Genomic DNA, 17,016 nt, shown 5'->3' with positions numbered 1-17,016 from the left:
TTTCTGGGGCAGTGATCAATATCCCCACATTCCAGATAAAGAAACTGAGACTCGGGACTTCACGGGCTACTCGGACGCCAGGCCCCGGCCCGGACACCCCGCCTCCCCCGGCAGCCTCGGTGCAGCCGGACGAGACACTGCGCCCCGCCCCGCCGGCGCCGAGGAGGGGGTGGGGGTCCCCGCTCCAGCAGGACTCGGGGGCCGGAGCGCGCCGGCAGGTGGTGGGGGTGCCCGAGGCTGTGCGCGCGGCCTCCGGCCGACCCCCACCTCCGCGAGCTGCTCCCCGTTCCCCGGGGCACGTCTCCTCCCGAGGCGGGATTGCGCAAGAGGACGCGGCGGGCCCCGGGAGGGATCGGGCCCGGCCCCCCCCCCCCCGGCGCCCGCCCGGTCACGTGCCGGTCCCCCGAGGCCCCCGTGGCCGGCAGGCGCCCCGCGGGGTCCCGGTTCCCCCCTCCTCCCGCTCCCCGGGGGCGCCACGCCCGGCTCGGCGGCAGGTGCCGGCCCCGCAGCCGGGGCTCGCCGCGCCCCCGGCCCCCCCGGCCCCCGCCCCGGGGCTCCTGCCCGGGCCCTAATCCCCCCCGCGCACTGGCGCGCGGGACGGGGCCGCGGCCGGGAGGGAGACCGCGCCCGGGCGGCGTGAAGCGGCGGGGGGCGCGGGGCGCCCCGGGCGCGCCCCGACCAGCGTGACTCGAGCCCCGGCCCGGGCGCGGCCGTCCCCGGGGCGCGGGGGCCCAGCGGGGGCCGGGAGCCGAGCGGGGTCCCGCGCGCCCGCGCCCCCCCGGGAGCCGAGCCTGGGGCCGGCCCGCCGGCTCCTCCTCCGCTGACATCAGCGCCGCGGGCGGCGGGCGGCGGGCGGGGGCGCAGCCGGCCCAGCACAGCCCCGGCGCGGGCGGACTGCGGCGAGCTCGGCGCAGGCACCTCGGCCCCAGCCAGCCCCGCGGCGGGGCAGCCGCAGGTACAGTCCCGGGCGCCCACCTGGCCCCCGCGCCGAGCGCGCCGGCGGGAGGCCCCGGCCGCAGGGGGACCCTCCCCCGAGACGGGAGGGGGCCGGCGCGGGCGGGCTGGACTCTGGACGGGCAGGGCCTGTCTCCCCCACCTTTGCCCGGGGCCCAGCAGGTGCCTGGCGGTCCCTGATAATAAAGGAAGGTGGGGAGTGTGTGTGTGTGTGTGTGTGTGCGCGCGCGTGTGCGCGCGCGTTCCCGCCTTTGGCTAGGCCTGAAGGTGGAAGCTCAGGACGTTTGAAGGTATAGATGTGGGGGGCCTGGTTGGGGTGTGCAGGGGTCTTAGCACAGGCGTGCGGCTCAGGGAGGTGCTTGGGGTGTGTCAGTGTACCCTCAGCGGTGGGGCTGTGTGGAAATCAGTGTGTGGCAGAGGCATCTAGGGGTTGTGCCTGCTGGCTCGGAGTAGTGAGTCAGAACTGGGGGGAGCATGATTGTGTACTGAGGATGTTGGACGTTAGGTGTGTAAGGAGTCAGGGTTTAGAGTCTAGGAGTTTCTAGGGTGCTGGAGGATGCGGAATGAGTGAAACTGGGGTGTCAGGTACACAGGTAAAGGGTGTGTGTTCGGGGTCATCCTTCCCACTGTGTGCAGCTGTGTGTTTGGAGGTGTGAGAGGGATCTGTGGGGAGAGTTTCAGGGGGAGGGTGTGTGTGGACCTGGGTGCTGCTCTCTGGAGCATGTACATGGAGCAGGCGTGGGAGTATCTGGGTGCAGAGTGTGCTGCATCTGGGCAGAGTCTGTGTTCCCAGGGGTGGGTGGCACTCGATGTGGTGGGTCTGGGTGCAGGGACATGTGTGGAACGGTCATACGTGCCAGGCTGCCAGCTAGGTTTTAAAGGTCTCCTTTCCTAGAAACGATTGCTCCTGGGCTGGGGGCATCTTACACCAGGGCTCTAGTCAGGGTGTCGCCCCTTCTTTCTCCTGCAGAGGGAACGAAAGGAAAGTGCTCTCCCAGGATCACGCAGACGCTGGGCTCTCTTTTGGCCCTGCCACTGGGGCCCTGGGCCAGGGTTGGAAGGCCTTATTCTTTGAAAGGGCCCCATTTGGCTGCATATGGGAAGGACCAGCTGAGGTCCCCACCCCCCAATGCATTTGGCCTTCGCCTGCCTAGCTGGGACCCAGCCCCTACGCATCACCAACCTCAGTCTCCTCATTCTCCATCTGAGGAATGGGAGAGGACTCCCACCTTCTCCCGCTGGCGGACACAGCCGTCTCAGCGTAGTAAGGCATAGGCTGAATCAGGGTCAGAAGAAGCCAGGAGGGGACAGCCGGGGACTCTTTCCGGCTGCTGGAACCCAGATGGGGAGTCAGGAGGGAGAGGGGCTAATAGGAGGCCTGGGGAGCTCCAGCTGTGGCTGCTGTCGCCATGGTAACAGTGAAGAAGGAGCTATTTAAAAACACGCCTGAGATATTGCTGGAAGCCCAGGCTGCCGGAAACCTGATTTCCGAGAGGTTGGGAGGAGAGAAGAAGGAGGAGGGACAGGAGAAGGAGACACCCCAGCAATTCCCACGGCGGGGTGGGGACATATAAGGACATAAGGACGGGGGTCCTCTGGGGCCACATGCTTGTACAAGCTGCTGGGGTCTTCTGCGATGTCCTCCCTCCAAGAGGTCAGGGTCCCCCTAAGTGTTCGGATTGGGAGAGGGTAGAACTGGGAGGTAAGCTGAATGTGAATGAATGAAAGAATGAACGAATGAATGAATGAATGGCTTTGTTGAATAAAGAATTTTGCTGCCACCATGAAGGCAGCTTGGCGGCATCAGAATTTGCTGAATGGATACTGTTGAATGAACACATGACCGGTGAATGAATGAATGTTTGTTGAACGATTTTGTGAAATGAATGAATCAAGGAACGCATAAAATGCAGGCTGAATGACCAAAGGGAGCCCCAAGTGAGTCCCCTCACTGAAGGTGGGGTCCCCCTGAGTCTTCTCTCTCCTTTCCCCCTCCCAGGAGCCCTGGCTGTGGCCAAGGGGCAGTGGGCCATGCCGGGGGCCGTGGAAGGCCCCAGCTGGAAGCAGGCGGAGGACATTAGGGACATTTACGACTTCCGTGATGTTCTGGGAACGTGAGTGTCAGGGAAGGGAGAAGGGGTGGCTGCGCTGAGCTGGCGGGTGGCGCTGGGAAGGTACTCACTCCTGGGTCCCACTGGCTGGCGGGGGAGGCTGCGTCCAGGGCAGTGCTTCCTCTGCTCAGCCGATTACTGCTTCCTGCCTCCAGCAGCCCAGGCCCGTGCTGCTGTGTGCCATGGGCCAGACTGTCTCCCGTTTTCCGCTTCTGACTGACAGTGAGTGGCACAGGGGCGGCTCTGGCCCCAGCACTGGGCTTCTGTGAAGAGAAGGAAGTGGGGAGAATGAAGGATTCGGTTTATTCAAGTGGCTGCCAAGAGCCAGGAGTTCTGGCTGGGGTGGGGAGCTGAAGCTGAGCAGGGCTCTGTGCTCAGTGCTGGAAATCCAGAAATAACTCCAACCTAGTCTCTGCCCCTCTCAGGCATGTGAGGGAGGCAGACCCAGGAAAGAGCAACAAGGTCTGTGCGGAGCTCTGGATCCAGCTGGGAAGGAGGACTTTGCAGGCCCAGAGAGCGTGGTGGCTTCCGCCTGGGGAGCACTTTTTGGCGATGGGGGCCTTAGAGCTGGGGGTTGAAGGAGGCTAGGTCTGCACTTGTCAGAAGGCGGGCATCCCCGGCAGAAAGAATAACACATATGTGTGGGAAAAGGTAGAGTCTGGTGGAGCTTATCATCAGAGGCAGGGGGCAGAGTGGAAGAAAAGGGAAGAACAGGTCACGTAAGGCCTTGAAAGCCACACGAGAGGAGGCTGCCTTATACCCCGGGTCATAGGACGACACTGAAGACTTTTTGGCAGGTTTGCAAATCAGGACGGTCACTCTGGCCGAAGCTTGGAGGATAAATTGGGAAGGGCCAAGACCGGAAACCAGCACTGAAGCTCCCACTGTACCAGTTATCTGGGATGGTTGAGATCGCACCGTGGCAAATGCTTTTCTTTGCCATATGTCTTATTATCCCAGAGAAAGCAAACAGTGGTAGAAAGAAAACTGTAGCAAATCCCTAATTGGTGAAGTTTAATGTAAACGAGTCCATTTGTTCCTTTCTAAGACTTTAGTGTGTCTCAAACTTTGGTAAATATTCAGATTGCTGAGGATCTTCTTAAAAGTCCTCTAATTTAGTAGGTCTGGGGTGAGGCCTGAAAGTCTACATTTCTGAAAGTTCCCAGGTGATGCTGATGGTTCTTCAAGATTCTAAAGGGTGTTAAGTTATGACTCAAAATGGCTTTAAGAGAAAAAGCAGTCAATCATGCACATAATTGAAGTGCCTAGGGGTGAACTTCAGGCGTGGCTGGATCCAGGGACTCACATGATATTATCGGGAAGTTGTCTTTGACCATTTCGCAGCTCTGACTTCCTTTGCTGTTGGCTTCATTCTCAAGTAGGCTCAGAGGACCACCATTAGCTCCAGGCATACATCCTACCAGCTTAGCAGGAAAGATGCCAGTGACCCAACTTGCATAATATGACCCAATTACTGTGACCAGAGCACAGACTACTCTGAGTAGCTAGGCCTGGAGGCAGAGGGTGGATGAATGATAAGGAGAGGCTCAGCCCAGCTGTTTTTTTTTTTTTTAAGATTTATTTATGCATATAAGAACCGGGGTGCTGGCCAGAGGTGTGGGGGTGAAAGGATTCACCAGATACAGAGTGGGGAACAGAACAGGCAGACTGACTGAAATACACTGCTGAGGGGAGCAGTGGGCGATATAGGAGAGGTCTGCTGCGCCATGTGGGTCACCTCCCTGGCCAGGGATGGGACTCGTGCTGCAGAGGCTGCGGATTGCTTCACAGTTCTATGCTTAACCCCTTGTGCCACCAGGGAGGCCCCCAGCTGGTTGGTTTAGAGATAGTGCCATAACCCACTGGGGATGGAGCAAGGCTGGCGAGCAGCAGGGGTTCCTGTCCCCACCTCAGGATTCTCCTCTCTCTGCAGGGGGGCCTTCTCAGAGGTAATCTTGGCAGAAGATAAGAGGACTCAGAAGCTGGTGGCCATCAAATGCATCGCCAAGAAGGCTCTGGAGGGCAAGGAGGGCAGCATGGAGAATGAGATTGCCGTCCTGCACAAGTGCGTAGGCTCGAGCCTGTCCCTGCCCAGGCCGACCCTGCCTTGCTCCTTCCCATCCTTATCCCGACCCTGCTCTGAGCAAGTCATTTAACCGCTGTGAGCCTAGCCTGAAGTTGTTTGTTTTTAGAATGGGGCGGTAACCTCCATTTGGCAAGGCTGTGGAGAGCAGTACAGATCTTTGTTTTAAGTGCCTGGCACAATGGCTCTGAGACCCACTGCTGGTTGACAGAGGCTTACTCAGCTCAGTCAGGTGTAAAGGTCAGTCCCTGAACTTGACTTGAACCCAGGTATCGCAACTGTTGTTATCCCTACTTCAAGTTCTCCCTACGTTCAAAATGCCCGCCGGCTGACCTTCTAACCAAATCAGCAACCAGCTTTCTATGACTTGCTCCTGCCAGCGTGAGACAGGCTGCCCTCACTGGAAAGCTCAGAGATGCAGCTTCCCTTCCAGCCTCTCCCTGGGCTTTGCCCACTCTGGATTGGGACAAAATGATAGTTTCCACTGTTGGGATGGGGTAGGGACGGAGGCCCAGAGAGGTCAAGGGACTTGCTCAAGGGCGCACAGCAAGCTGGTGGCGGAGCCATCTTCCATCAAGTGTGATCACTGTCATTTTATCAAGAGCTTTCTGTGGGCAGGGCACGGTGCCAAGCATTTTACTGGCGTTATCGCGTGGGATTTTCTCTTTGAGGGGAGCAGAATCACTGGTTTCAGATTGCAGATGAAGAAACAGGCTCAGAGGTTACACTCAGTTGAAGGAGTCTGAGTGAGCACCTGCTTGTAACAAGTGTTGGGGGGACAAGATGGACAACATGAAACCCTGGTCTCATGAAACCGTGGTCTCATGTGGAGCTCACGTTCTGCGAGGGGAGGCTGGCAAGCGAGCAGGCACCGGACAAAAATTCGACTCCTGTACTGATCAGTGCAAACAGGTGCAAAGGGCCTTGTCCCCAGAAGGCAGGCGGTAGAGGCAGCGAGGACCCAGGTCTGACGATGCCAGGGTCCACTGTCCGCGCTGTGCTCCCGACCTCCGGCAGGGCAGACCGTATCGTGCCAAATTAACTTTTCCCTTTGGTCTGTCCAGCCCTGGTTTGCAGGTGGCAGATTTTTAGGGTGAGGATGGGAAGGGGGCGCTGAGCTGACCTCCTCCAAACCATATCACTTCTCCTTTCAGGATCAAGCACCCCAACATAGTAGCCCTGGATGACATCTATGAGAGTGGAGGCCACCTCTACCTCATCATGCAGCTGTGAGTGGCCTTCCCTCTTCCTCACAGGTCTCCCTGCTGCCCTCCCTGGCCTCCCGGCCTCCCCCGCTCCCTTGACCACTCTGCTCTGTCTCCCGGCGGCAGGGTGTCAGGCGGGGAGCTGTTTGACCGCATCGTGGAGAAAGGCTTCTACACCGAGCGGGATGCCAGTCGCCTCATCTTCCAGGTGCTGGATGCTGTCAAGTACCTGCACGACCTGGGCATCGTGCACCGCGACCTCAAGGTGGGGTGTGAGCGTGTGTGATGAGCTGGGCTCCCTGGGGGGGGGTCTCTGTGAGTTCCTCACTGTGTGACCTTGGGTTGCTCTCACACCTTCGCAAGCCCCAGCTTCCCTGCAAGGCCCAGCCTGCCTCTGCCCGCTGCGGTTTGGACACTTCCGAGGACGCCGAGAGAAATTGTGCGGTCATTTTATCCCAAAACATCTGTGTCTCTTTCTGTTCATAGAAGTCCCATTTGCTCTTTGTAGAAAACTTGACTGAGACAGAGGAACATAAAGAAGAAAGCCAGAGACCTCTGACATCCTACTCCTCAGAGATTATGAGGGGTTCACCTGCATAGTTATCTCATTGCAGTCTTGGAGAGCTCTGGGGTGCAGTGGGCTTGGGTTGGTTCTGGCCTTTGCTGGTGGGTTTTCAGGCAAGGCCCTTTGCCCTCACAGCAGGTTTCCTGTCTGCAAAGTGGGGCTACTCAGACTGCCCTGGCAGGGATGTGCTAAGGGTGCACAGTGGGTGCTCAAAAATGACTTCTCTAGGGTTTTACAACACACACCCCCAAGGTTTACAGAAAACCCTCTCCCCACCCCCGTGGCCCTAGTCCTTTTTTTTTTTTTTTAAAAAAAAAGATTTATTTATTTTTGCATACAAGAACTGGGGTACAGGCCAGAGGTGTGGGGGTGAGAGGATTCACCAGAGAGAGAGCGGAGAGCAGAACAGGTAGACTGACTGAAATACACTGCTGAGGGGAGCAGTGGGCACGACGGGAGAGGTCTGCTGCGGCATGTGGGTAGCTCCCTGGCTGGGGATCGAACTCATGCTGCAGAGGCTGCGGATTGCTTCGTAGTGCTGTGTTTAACCCCTTGCGCCACCAGGGAGGCCCCCCTTGTCCTTTTTCGGAAGTTTTAAGCTGGAGAACCTTCTTGTGCTTCCAAGTCAAGATGGCGGGCCTGTGGTCATTGGTGGCTTTGGGAACCCCCTGTTTCTCAGGGGGAGTCTGGGGAGGCAGAAGCTCCTGCCAGCCTCTATCTCTGACGGCGCACGTCTTCCCTCCCGCCCTCTAAGCCAGAGAATCTGCTGTACTACAGCCTGGACGAAGACTCCAAGATCATGATCTCCGACTTTGGCCTCTCCAAGATGGAGGACCCCAGCAGTGTGCTCTCCACAGCCTGTGGGACCCCGGGATACGTGGGTGCGGAGGGCCCCGGGCTGGGGGGCAGCCAGCAGGGGAGGTCTGGGAGCTGCAGGGCGAGTTTGTCACCACCATGTCCCCTCACCTCCATAGCCCCCGAGGTCCTGGCCCAGAAGCCCTACAGCAAGGCCGTGGACTGCTGGTCCATCGGGGTCATCGCCTACATCCTGTGAGTGCAGGCCTGGCGGCTGGGCGGGCGGCTCCAGCGCTCTCTCCCCTGCTTCCTTCTCTGCCCTCTGCATTCCTTCCTCCCCATGGTCCATATGTATAACTTCCAGTCAATGACTGCTACTACTGCATTCAGTAGACTCTGTTTCTGGCAACTGGGGTTGCCACAGAGAACAGGAAGACCAAGGGCCTGCCCTCAGGCAGCAGATGATGTAGTAGGGGAGCAGGACGAGCCACAGGGAAGCCCATCTACGAAGCAATGTCAGGCGGCAAAAAGATGAAACATCAGGCTGGGCGGGGAAGGTGGGGACAGGTGCCATTTGAGGTGAAGTCGGCGCGGGGGAGGGGGCCTCTCTGAGGAAGTGACATTTAAGTGGCATCCCGAGGAAGGTGAGCACGCCAGGCATGTGAGGTGTGGGGGCCAGCGGTCAGCAGAGGGAACAGCATGCACAGTGGCCCCGAACGGGGAAGGAGGGGGCAGGGAGAGGAACAGAAAGCTCAGCGCGCCGGTGGGAGTCCCGGAAGGGAGCTCCTTCCTGTGGGCCCCGAATGGCCCCGGGGCTGCCCAGAGCCCCAGCCCAGAGCCGGGGCGTTTGCCCCGACAGTGGAAAAAAGGACGTTTCTCCCTGCAGGCTCTGCGGTTACCCTCCCTTTTATGACGAGAATGATGCCAAACTCTTCGAACAGATTTTGAAGGCCGAGTATGAGTTTGACTCTCCTTACTGGGACGACATCTCCGACTCTGGTATTTGGGGCTTTGCCTTCTCCCCGGGCCCTGCCTCATCTGCGGTGCTGTCTCCTCGCTGCCTCACTTCGGTCACAGGCTGAGAGAGACCAGACACCTCACCCCAGGGGCTTCCCTCTGAGAAATTTATAGCCATTCAGCCTTCACGCAGTCTTTGAAAATGCTGCCTCCTTACTGACTTCACCTACATCACCACAGAGCCTAAATCACCACAGAGTGCTTTCATCCCTCCTCTGCGCCCCCTATTAGGAAGAAACTTGTGGCGCCATTATCAGTCATTTACAGACCAAGTAGAATCTTCCCCAAGAGCAAGTTCTCAAGGGAGAGAGGAGACTGCTGTGCGCTGGGGTGATGGGCCCCGAGACAGCCTATCTGGCCTCTTGCCTTATTGCAGTGCCAGGCCAGGCCAGAGGGGAGGGGTTCCACCTCGGGGGTGTCCCCAGGACCTGCCATGCTGTTTCTGACCTCGCTCTTGCCTTGGGAGTTTAGCCAAAGACTTCATCCGGCACTTGATGGAGAAGGACCCAGAGAAGAGATTCACCTGTGAGCAGGCCCTGCAGCACCCGTGGTGAGAGCCCCATGAGCTGCGGGCCGGGTGGGGCCTGGGCCCTCAGAGCTGCCTCTGCCTTTACAGACAACCCTCCACACACCCTCTCCCTAGGATCGCAGGAGATACCGCGCTGGACAAGAACATCCACCAGTCGGTGAGCGAGCAGATCAAGAAGAACTTTGCCAAGAGCAAGTGGAAGGTGAGCCCTCATCCCTAGTCCTAGCTCCCAGACTCCCCAGGACTTCCTTCCCCCTCCCCCAAATCCAGGCCTCAGTTTACACAGGTCAGGCACACACTGTTTGCTCGGGGCGCTGAATTCATTCATTCATGTGAGATAGCAACTGTATGCTGGTGAGGGCGCCTGACCTCGACCCCCGGGTAGGCCAGTACCGGGTTCTCGAAGACCACAGACCTGACAGCTAAGTAGGAATTAGCTGGGCACAGCAGAATAAAGTGAGGCAGAGGAGACGGTGAGGGCTGGACCAGAGAAGGGCTGGCGGGACAGAGATCAGCGGCTGGGCCGGGCCGTGTGGAGGAGAGGAGAGAAGGTGTGAGCCGAGATGTCGAGGGTCGGCTCAGGATCTGGGGTGGGGTAGATGGTGCTGTCACTGAAAGGGAGATTCCAGGGGCAGAAACTGGCCTTGAGGGGATGATCTGTTACGGACATGGTGAATTTGAGGGGTGGGTATGTTGAAGAGAATCACACACACACACACACACACACACACACACACACACACACGGCAAGTTACTAGACTTCCCTATGCCTCAGTTTCCTGCTTTGACAAGGGTGACCCTTACAGTGCCCACATCAAAAAGTTTGGGAAAATTATGAAAATACAGAAAAAATTTTCTTTTAAAATGAATGAAATTAAGTCAAGAAATTCAGAACTTAAGTGAATTACTATCTAAGTGCTTAGAACAGTGCCTGACACGTGCTTTGTAGTGTGTGTTATTGTATACTAATGGCGATAGCTATGTATCCACTTACATATGTAATACCTGGGTATGTGAATATACAATACAACTTAACATAATTTAATAGAGCCTTGTAGAGGTTTTGGGGGGCTTAAGGGATTAGTCAATAGCACCTCAGTGAAAACAAGAGAACCCCTGCAAGAATCCTTCCACCAGACTGTGCCCCGTGCCTCCTGTGCTCTCCAGAGCGCCTCCTCCTTCCTCTCCCCACAGCAAGCCTTCAATGCCACGGCCGTGGTGCGGCACATGAGGAAGCTGCAGCTGGGCACCAGCCAGGAGGGACAGGGGCAGACGGCGAGCCACGGGGAGCTGCTGACGCCGGCAGCTGGGGGTGAGGACCGGCTCCCTGGAAGGCCGAGGGTGGGCCCGAGGAGTGCCCAGGCTGGAGCACAGGGTCCGCTCCTGTGCCGACTCTGCTCTCTCCCACTAGGGCCAGTGGCCGGCTGCTGCTGTCGAGACTGCTGCGTGGAGCCGGGCCCGGAACTGCCCCCGACACTGCCCCCCCAGCTCTAGGGTCCTGGAGTTGTGGGAAGAGTTGGGGGCGGCCTGCTGCCCTTCTCTTCCTGAACTGGGGGGTTACCCTGCCCACCCCATCCCCACCCTTTCCCCCACCACTCTCCACTGCATTTTCCATACAAATGTTTCTATTTTATTGTTCCTTCTTGTAATAAAGGGAAGCGGCTAAAACCACAAGTATCTCTGTCTCTGCAGAGAACCCCGCCCCAGACTTGGTGCAAACTGCTTGACATGAGGGTGCCTTGCCCCTGAGGTAGTTGCAGGGAGGCCCCCTTCCAACATGATATGGGATGGAGAGGGAAAGTAATGCCTTAGTCCAGTGTCCACCTCTTAGCCCTCTGGCCCTTTGGATCTCCTGCGCTTTGCTGGCGGCTCCTCAGCTCGGTGCGGCTGGCGCAGGTCAGCACTGAACAGCACCTGGGGGGCAGCACGGGGGGTCTGTGTCAGGAGAGGATACACAAGGGTCTGGGCTGGGGGCAAGACGAGGGCACTGAAGTCAGGGTTGGGGTGGGTGGCGCTGGTGGCTCCCCCAGGCCTGGGGGAGTTCTATGGGGTCTGGGCTGGAGGAGGAGGGACCCTAGGAACACTCACCGCTTGGGCCCAGCCAGCGTAAGGGCCCCACAGGCTCCTGAAAAAGTTTCCTAAACCAGAAATGATGAGGTGAAACTGATTAGCCCCTGCTGCTCCCCATCCACTGGGGTGGGGCCTTAGGGGAAGGGACTAAGAGGGTGAGACATTGCCACCACCTCAGCCCACTGCCAGCTGGCACATTCCCCTCTCCCTCCACCCCCGTACCTAGCTCCTTGTTGGCCTGGGGGCTCGGCCCCTTGGCCTGGGTCGTGCTGGGGTGCCAACTATAGTCACGCTGGGCGATCTGCCACACATGGACGTCCACGGGCACGGCCTGGGGCTTGTCTAGGGCCATCAAGCAGATGCAGTCGGCCACCTTTGACAGAAAGGGCGCCAGCTGGGGAGCAATGGCAGGACCCAGGTGACATCCTGCCTCTAGCCCCACAGCCAACTGCTTCCTCCTCCACCCCGAGGCCACCAGTATTCCCTATTCTCCAACAACATACATCTATTAGTCATTTAAAAAGCAGCTGTGATGAGTGTTACTGAGTGAACATCGATGTGAGCCAGGTTCTCATCAGAATGTGCGAGAGAAGATATCACCAGATTGGGCCTCCCCTGGTGGCACAGCGGTTGAGCGCTGGGCTGCAAAGCTGCCCGCAGCCTCTACAGCGCTGGTTCCATCCCCGGCCGCTGGAGAGGGTCCCACATGGCACACTGACCTCTCCTGCCGCCCGCTGCTCCCCTCAGCAGTGTACTTCGTCAGTCTGCCTGTTCTGTTCCCCGCTCTGGCTCTGGTGAATTCTCTCACCCTCCCACGCTTCTGACTGTACCCAGTGCTTGTATAAATAAATAAAGAAATCTTAAAAAAAAAAAAAAAGAAATAAAGAAATCTTTAAAAAAAAAAAATAAAAGATATCACCAGATCTATCCTGCAGACAAGAACATTCAGGCCCCGAAAGGCAAGGTGACTTGGCCAAAGTGCCAGGGTAGGGAGAGCAAACCCGGAGCTAATGTCGAGTTGGAGTTCAGACCTCATTAGGAAATGGTGCTGTAACAAAAATTTCTTTTCTTTTCTTTTTTTTTTTTTATAGAGGCATGTTATTTATTTATTTATTTGTTTGTTCATTTATACAAGCACTGGGTACAGTCAGAAGCGCGGGAGGGTGAGAGAATTCACCAGAGCCAGAGCGGGGAGCAGAGCAGGCAGAAGGACCGAAGGACACTGCTGAGGGGAGCAGCGGGCATGGCAGGAGAGGTCTGCGCGCCCTGTGGGACCCTCCTCCGGTGGCCGGGGAGCAGCCGGGGATCGAACCGGCGCCGCAGAGGCCGCGGGCAGCTTCGCAACCCAGCGCTCAACCGCTGCGCCACCGGGGAGGCCCTGTAACAAAAATTTCTTTTTCAAATTCTAGACAAGTGCAAGAACAAAATAAACACCAAACTCCCAATTGTTTTAATGTTAGCTTTCCCTGTTGATAGTAAATAAAAAATTTGGTGAGGACGTATAAGAAAAGAATGAAAAGTACTCACATTTTCCCATTTGTCTGCCCAATTTATCTGCTATTGCTTCCTGTGATTCCGTCTGGAAATCCCTGCAGACCTACATGTCTGCATATATGGAATATATATATCCGGACAAATGGCCTTTCTAAAAATGCACTCAAAGGGCAATGTCCTTTACACCTTTTCTACACTTTGCACTTTAATAAAGCATCTGCTGGCTTCCTCTCTCCTTCCTGCTCTGCCTGACCACAAGCCCGCACCACTCTCGGGACTGCTGGGTCTCCTACTCCACTTGTCTGAATGGGCGGTTCTTCCGGCCTGGGGTCTCACCTTGGTGCCCACCCCGGGCAGGGTGCAGAGGGCTTGGTGGGCCTCCTCATAGGGAGCCTGGCACAGCTGCTGCAGCCAAGGCAGCCCGCCCCGTTCTTCCAGGATGGTCCGGGCGCTGGCACTCACGTAGCGGGCGCGGTAGCCCAGGCCCATCTTCCTGAGCTGAGCCTCTGCCTCTGGCCCTGTGGGGGGTTGGGGAGGGGAGCAATGGCCACGTACCCTCAGATCCTGTCCTCAGGCAAGTGTGTGAACCTCCACCCAGCAGGTGTGCTTTCCCTAAGTACTCCTCTCCGCCTTCTGCTGGGAGACCCTGAACACCTGTGTGTGTGAAGAAAGGCAGGTTCCTGGAGCAGGTTCTGAGAAAGACTTGCTGCCCTGGAGGGGCTCCCCAACAGAACACTTTAACTTTTCCCAAGGTAATTCACATCCATGACCTAAAATAATAATCATAATAGAAGCAACGACTCCTATTACCAAGTGCAGGGTATCACACACTAGCAAATGGCTTAAGGTCCATTATCACCTGCTCTCAAGGGCCCTGGGTACAGTACTGCTGCTTTCTCCACTTTAGAGATGGTGAACACGAGGGCTTAGAAGTTAACTTGCTCAAGAAAGAACAAGGTGGCGCTGGGATCTTGCCCCAGGTCTGGGCCAGCAATGCCTGTGCTCGTCACCCACAACAGGACCCTGCCTAGTGACTGCTTTATTCACCCCTCAGGCCCTTCTAGAAAGAAACTGTTATTTCTACTCTACAAGTTAAGAGATGCCTGGGGAGGGGAATGGGTTTTTTAAGGTCTGATGGTTTTACTTAGCTGGGAGTTGACACCCAAGATTCATTCCTACACCCCCAAACATTCTCTTTTCTCCAAGAGGGCTGTCTCTTTGCCTTGCAGTGTCTAAGGACTTCCCCAAGCTTGGTTCTCGCCCCTACCAACTGATACACCTGCCTCACAGTGCTGCTGTAAGAATGTGCGTGTTCTTGAATGCAAACTTGTTGGGTTCACTGGTGAGAGAGCCTTTTTCTGGATTGCCATTGAGTATTCCGCATAAGTCCCCTAATGCAAACCCTGAGAGAGGTGCCCTATATGTATACCTTTACCAACCCGCCTGACAACGATGACAGGTAGGTGCCATTATTATCCCATTCCACAGGTGAGAAACTGAGGCAAGGAGAGGCTAAATAATGTGCTCAAAGTCTTATAGCTGGAAGTTCCAGAATTGGCAGTCTGACCCAGGTCCTCTCCAGAAGGCATGCTCTCATTGTACATTGCGTATGTAAGTTTTTCTGGTGAGGCATTGAACCCATAGGGCAAAAACCACAGTTTAGTGAAGTGCCTACATTTTATGGACAGAGCAGGAGGGTGACCTGGGGCAGATCACACCAGGAAGGGTGGTTTCAGGGGAGGTCAGGAAGCTCTGAGTTGGGAGACAGGACCTGGGACCCACCACTCACCAGCCAGGGCCTGTAGGCTGGGGAAGGCATGGTAGGCGACATCGTCGAGCTGGATGAGCCGAGGTCCGAAGGCCTGGCAGAGCCGCTCAATCATGCCAGTGATGCGGGCAATGTTGTTGTTGGAGGAACAGATGAAGGAGAAAAGGCACTCGACGGGGTCCAGTCGCAGGAGTCGCACACCTGGGGTAGCAGAAGCACTTGCTGTAGGGGGGTCAGATCCCAGGAACCACAAGACTCCAGGGGGTGCCAGGGGATCGAAGTATAGGGTTCTTAGAGGAAGCAACACCAGGAGTAGTGTGAAGAAGAGGTGAGGATGACCCCAGGACCGACCAAAGCCCACTGGCCAAAGCATCGCCATGTCCAGTGCCTGCATCCTCCATGGTCACGGCCACGGCCAAGAGAAAGGCTGGGGGGAGGCCACATGAGATAAAGCCAAAGTGAAGGACGGACCTCAGAGATCTGCAAGGTCATCACTAAACCTGCTCCTCCAGTGCCAGAGCCCGAGCCTAAAAAAACCCCTGCAAAGAAGGGAGAGACGGCACCCAAAGGAAAAAAGGGTGAAGCTGATGCTGACAAGGATGGGAATAACCCTGCAGACAACGCGGAGGCCAAAACAGACCAGGCCCGGAGAGCTGACGGTGCTAGAGATGCCAAGAGAAGTGTGTTTCATTTTTGATAACTGTACTTCTGGTGCTGGTACAGTTTGAAATACTATTTTTTTAAATCAAGTTTTATAAAGATGCAGAAAAACAAGCAAGCAAGCAACACTCCAGAGCTCAGTCCTCATAGTACCTCGTAAAGCCTGGGTTGTCATTCCGCAGATAAGAAGGCCCAATGTAAGCACTATGAGGGGGGGATCTGTTTTGTTTGTTGCTGTATCCCCAGTCACATGGCAGAAGTTTCGTAAATGTCTATAGAACAAGTGGCATCATGGCCCCAGGTTCCACAGCAGGATTTGGCTCAGTCAGTGTCCTTGTTATTCCAGTACCGTGATGGGCAGATACCAATCAATATTAATAGTAATTAAAACTACTATGTGCCTGTGCCAGGCACCAGTCTAAGCACTTTGCCTGCATTAGATCTTTTACGCCTCATAAAACCGTAGGAGTCAATATTATCCCCATTTCGCAGGTGGCAAAACCGGGTAACTTCATCCGAATGACAAGAACTCCAGCCTCTGCCCAGCCTTGGACTCACCTGGAAATTTCTGAGCCACCTCTTGAAAGTGGGGGTCCACGGAGCCCCAGTGGCCGTACAGTCGGGCCAGGCTGACATCCAGCTGGAAGTACCGGCGCACCGCCCGCAGCTCCTCCGGCGTGGGCCTGCCGCCCGGGCCCCGCGGCCCGCGGTACACCGTGCAGTGGAGCTGCTCCTCCGTCTGGGTCAGCGTCCACACCTGGCCGGCCAGCACGCCGCTCCAGTGCGCGGGGCTCAGCTCCCGCCACCTGCGGCCGCGGGTTTGGTGCTCGGTCCCTTCCCGCCCCGCAGAGGCCGCCCCCCCTCCCCACACACCCCCGCCACGCGCGAAACGGAGGAACAGATCGTCTCACTGTCAGCGGCACGTTCGGGCCGCACACAAATGCCGCAGGGGCGCCCGTCTCCACGCCACAGGGGCCGCCAGGCGCACACCTGCCCACCTGCGCACCTGCGCACCTGCACACACCTGCGCACCTGCGCCCCCCTCCAAGCCGCGCCCCTCGCCCCAACCTCTCCGTGCGCCCCACGCCTGCCGCGCCGAGCCGGGCCAGCGTCACTCACCGGAAGGACTGGCCAGAAGGCAGGACCAGGTCGAGGCGCAGCTCGGAGCGCGGGCAGGGGATGGAGGCCCACAGCGCCGGGGCGGAGGCGAGGGTGCGGGGCCTCATGCCGCCCGCCCGGAGGGACGGCTCCACGCGAGGCCCCGCCCCTCAGAGGCCGCGGCCACTGGCGGCTCTCCCCGAAGACCACGCCCACAAGCGAAGACCACGCCCCTCGGGTCCTCGCCCACCGAATCGCAGCCGCCTGGTCTGTGAAGGCCCGCCCGATTTCATTTAATTCCTCCACTCCTGGCAGGCCCCGCCCCTTGCACGCCACCCAATCAGCGCGCCCCGCCCTTACCGCCCCGTCTCGTGCCCCGCCCAAGCCGGCTTCCGGCGCTCGGCACTGTTTCCCCAGCCGCGGCGGCTTTGGGGCGCGCGCTCTTCCGGCTTCGCCAGGGGCAAACCGCGCTCTCGCCGGAAGGAGCGCCCGGGTCCCGCTGATTGGATGCAGAGGCAGCCAATCCGCGGGGCCGCAGTAGGCGCCAATGGGAGCCCGGCCGGCTGCGGGGTGGGCGGGCCTTCCGCGGCGCTTCTGCGCGGGGCGCGCGCCGGGCGCTCGTCGGCTCTGGGCGGTCAGGGCCCGCGTCCGCGCCGCCTCGTCGCCT

General features: G+C 57.8%; 2 protein-coding genes across 4 annotated transcripts; one reads left to right on the top strand and one right to left on the bottom strand.

Moving 5' to 3' along the window:
- Positions 1-872: 872 nt before the first annotated feature.
- On the top strand, positions 873-10,949 carry CAMK1 (calcium/calmodulin dependent protein kinase I). 3 transcript variants are annotated; one of them, XM_037522380.2, is made up of 12 exons: positions 873-955; positions 2,954-3,068; positions 4,999-5,130; positions 6,303-6,377; positions 6,480-6,618; positions 7,673-7,799; positions 7,893-7,968; positions 8,600-8,712; positions 9,202-9,280; positions 9,374-9,461; positions 10,454-10,571; positions 10,671-10,949. In XM_037522380.2, exons 2-12 carry the CDS (start codon positions 2,986-2,988, stop codon positions 10,751-10,753), a joined length of 1,113 nt encoding a protein of 370 aa, XP_037378277.1. In that variant the 5' UTR covers positions 873-955; positions 2,954-2,985; the 3' UTR covers positions 10,754-10,949. The 3 variants fall into 3 exon arrangements, with proteins under 3 accessions (XP_037378277.1, XP_037378287.1, XP_037378267.1); XM_037522390.2 differs by lacking the exon at positions 873-955 and adding an exon at positions 1,226-1,244; XM_037522370.2 differs by lacking the exon at positions 873-955 and adding an exon at positions 2,573-2,608.
- OGG1 (8-oxoguanine DNA glycosylase) lies at positions 10,858-16,479 on the bottom strand. Its single transcript, XM_037522400.1, has 7 exons — positions 16,371-16,479; positions 15,810-16,057; positions 14,613-14,792; positions 13,160-13,341; positions 11,552-11,702; positions 11,348-11,397; positions 10,858-11,173 (listed from the first exon to the last, which is right to left on the bottom strand). The coding sequence occupies exons 1-7, from the start codon at positions 16,475-16,477 to the stop codon at positions 11,087-11,089; spliced, it is 1,005 nt and encodes a 334-aa protein (XP_037378297.1). The 5' UTR covers positions 16,478-16,479; the 3' UTR covers positions 10,858-11,086.
- Positions 16,480-17,016: the final 537 nt, after the last annotated feature.

This window comes from Talpa occidentalis, unplaced genomic scaffold, assembly GCF_014898055.3.
Source record: "Talpa occidentalis isolate TD23 unplaced genomic scaffold, MPIMG_talOcc4v2.1 talOcc4.10, whole genome shotgun sequence".
Classification (NCBI taxonomy): Eukaryota; Metazoa; Chordata; class Mammalia; order Eulipotyphla; family Talpidae; genus Talpa; species Talpa occidentalis.
This window is presented reverse-complemented; position numbering and strand designations above follow the sequence as displayed.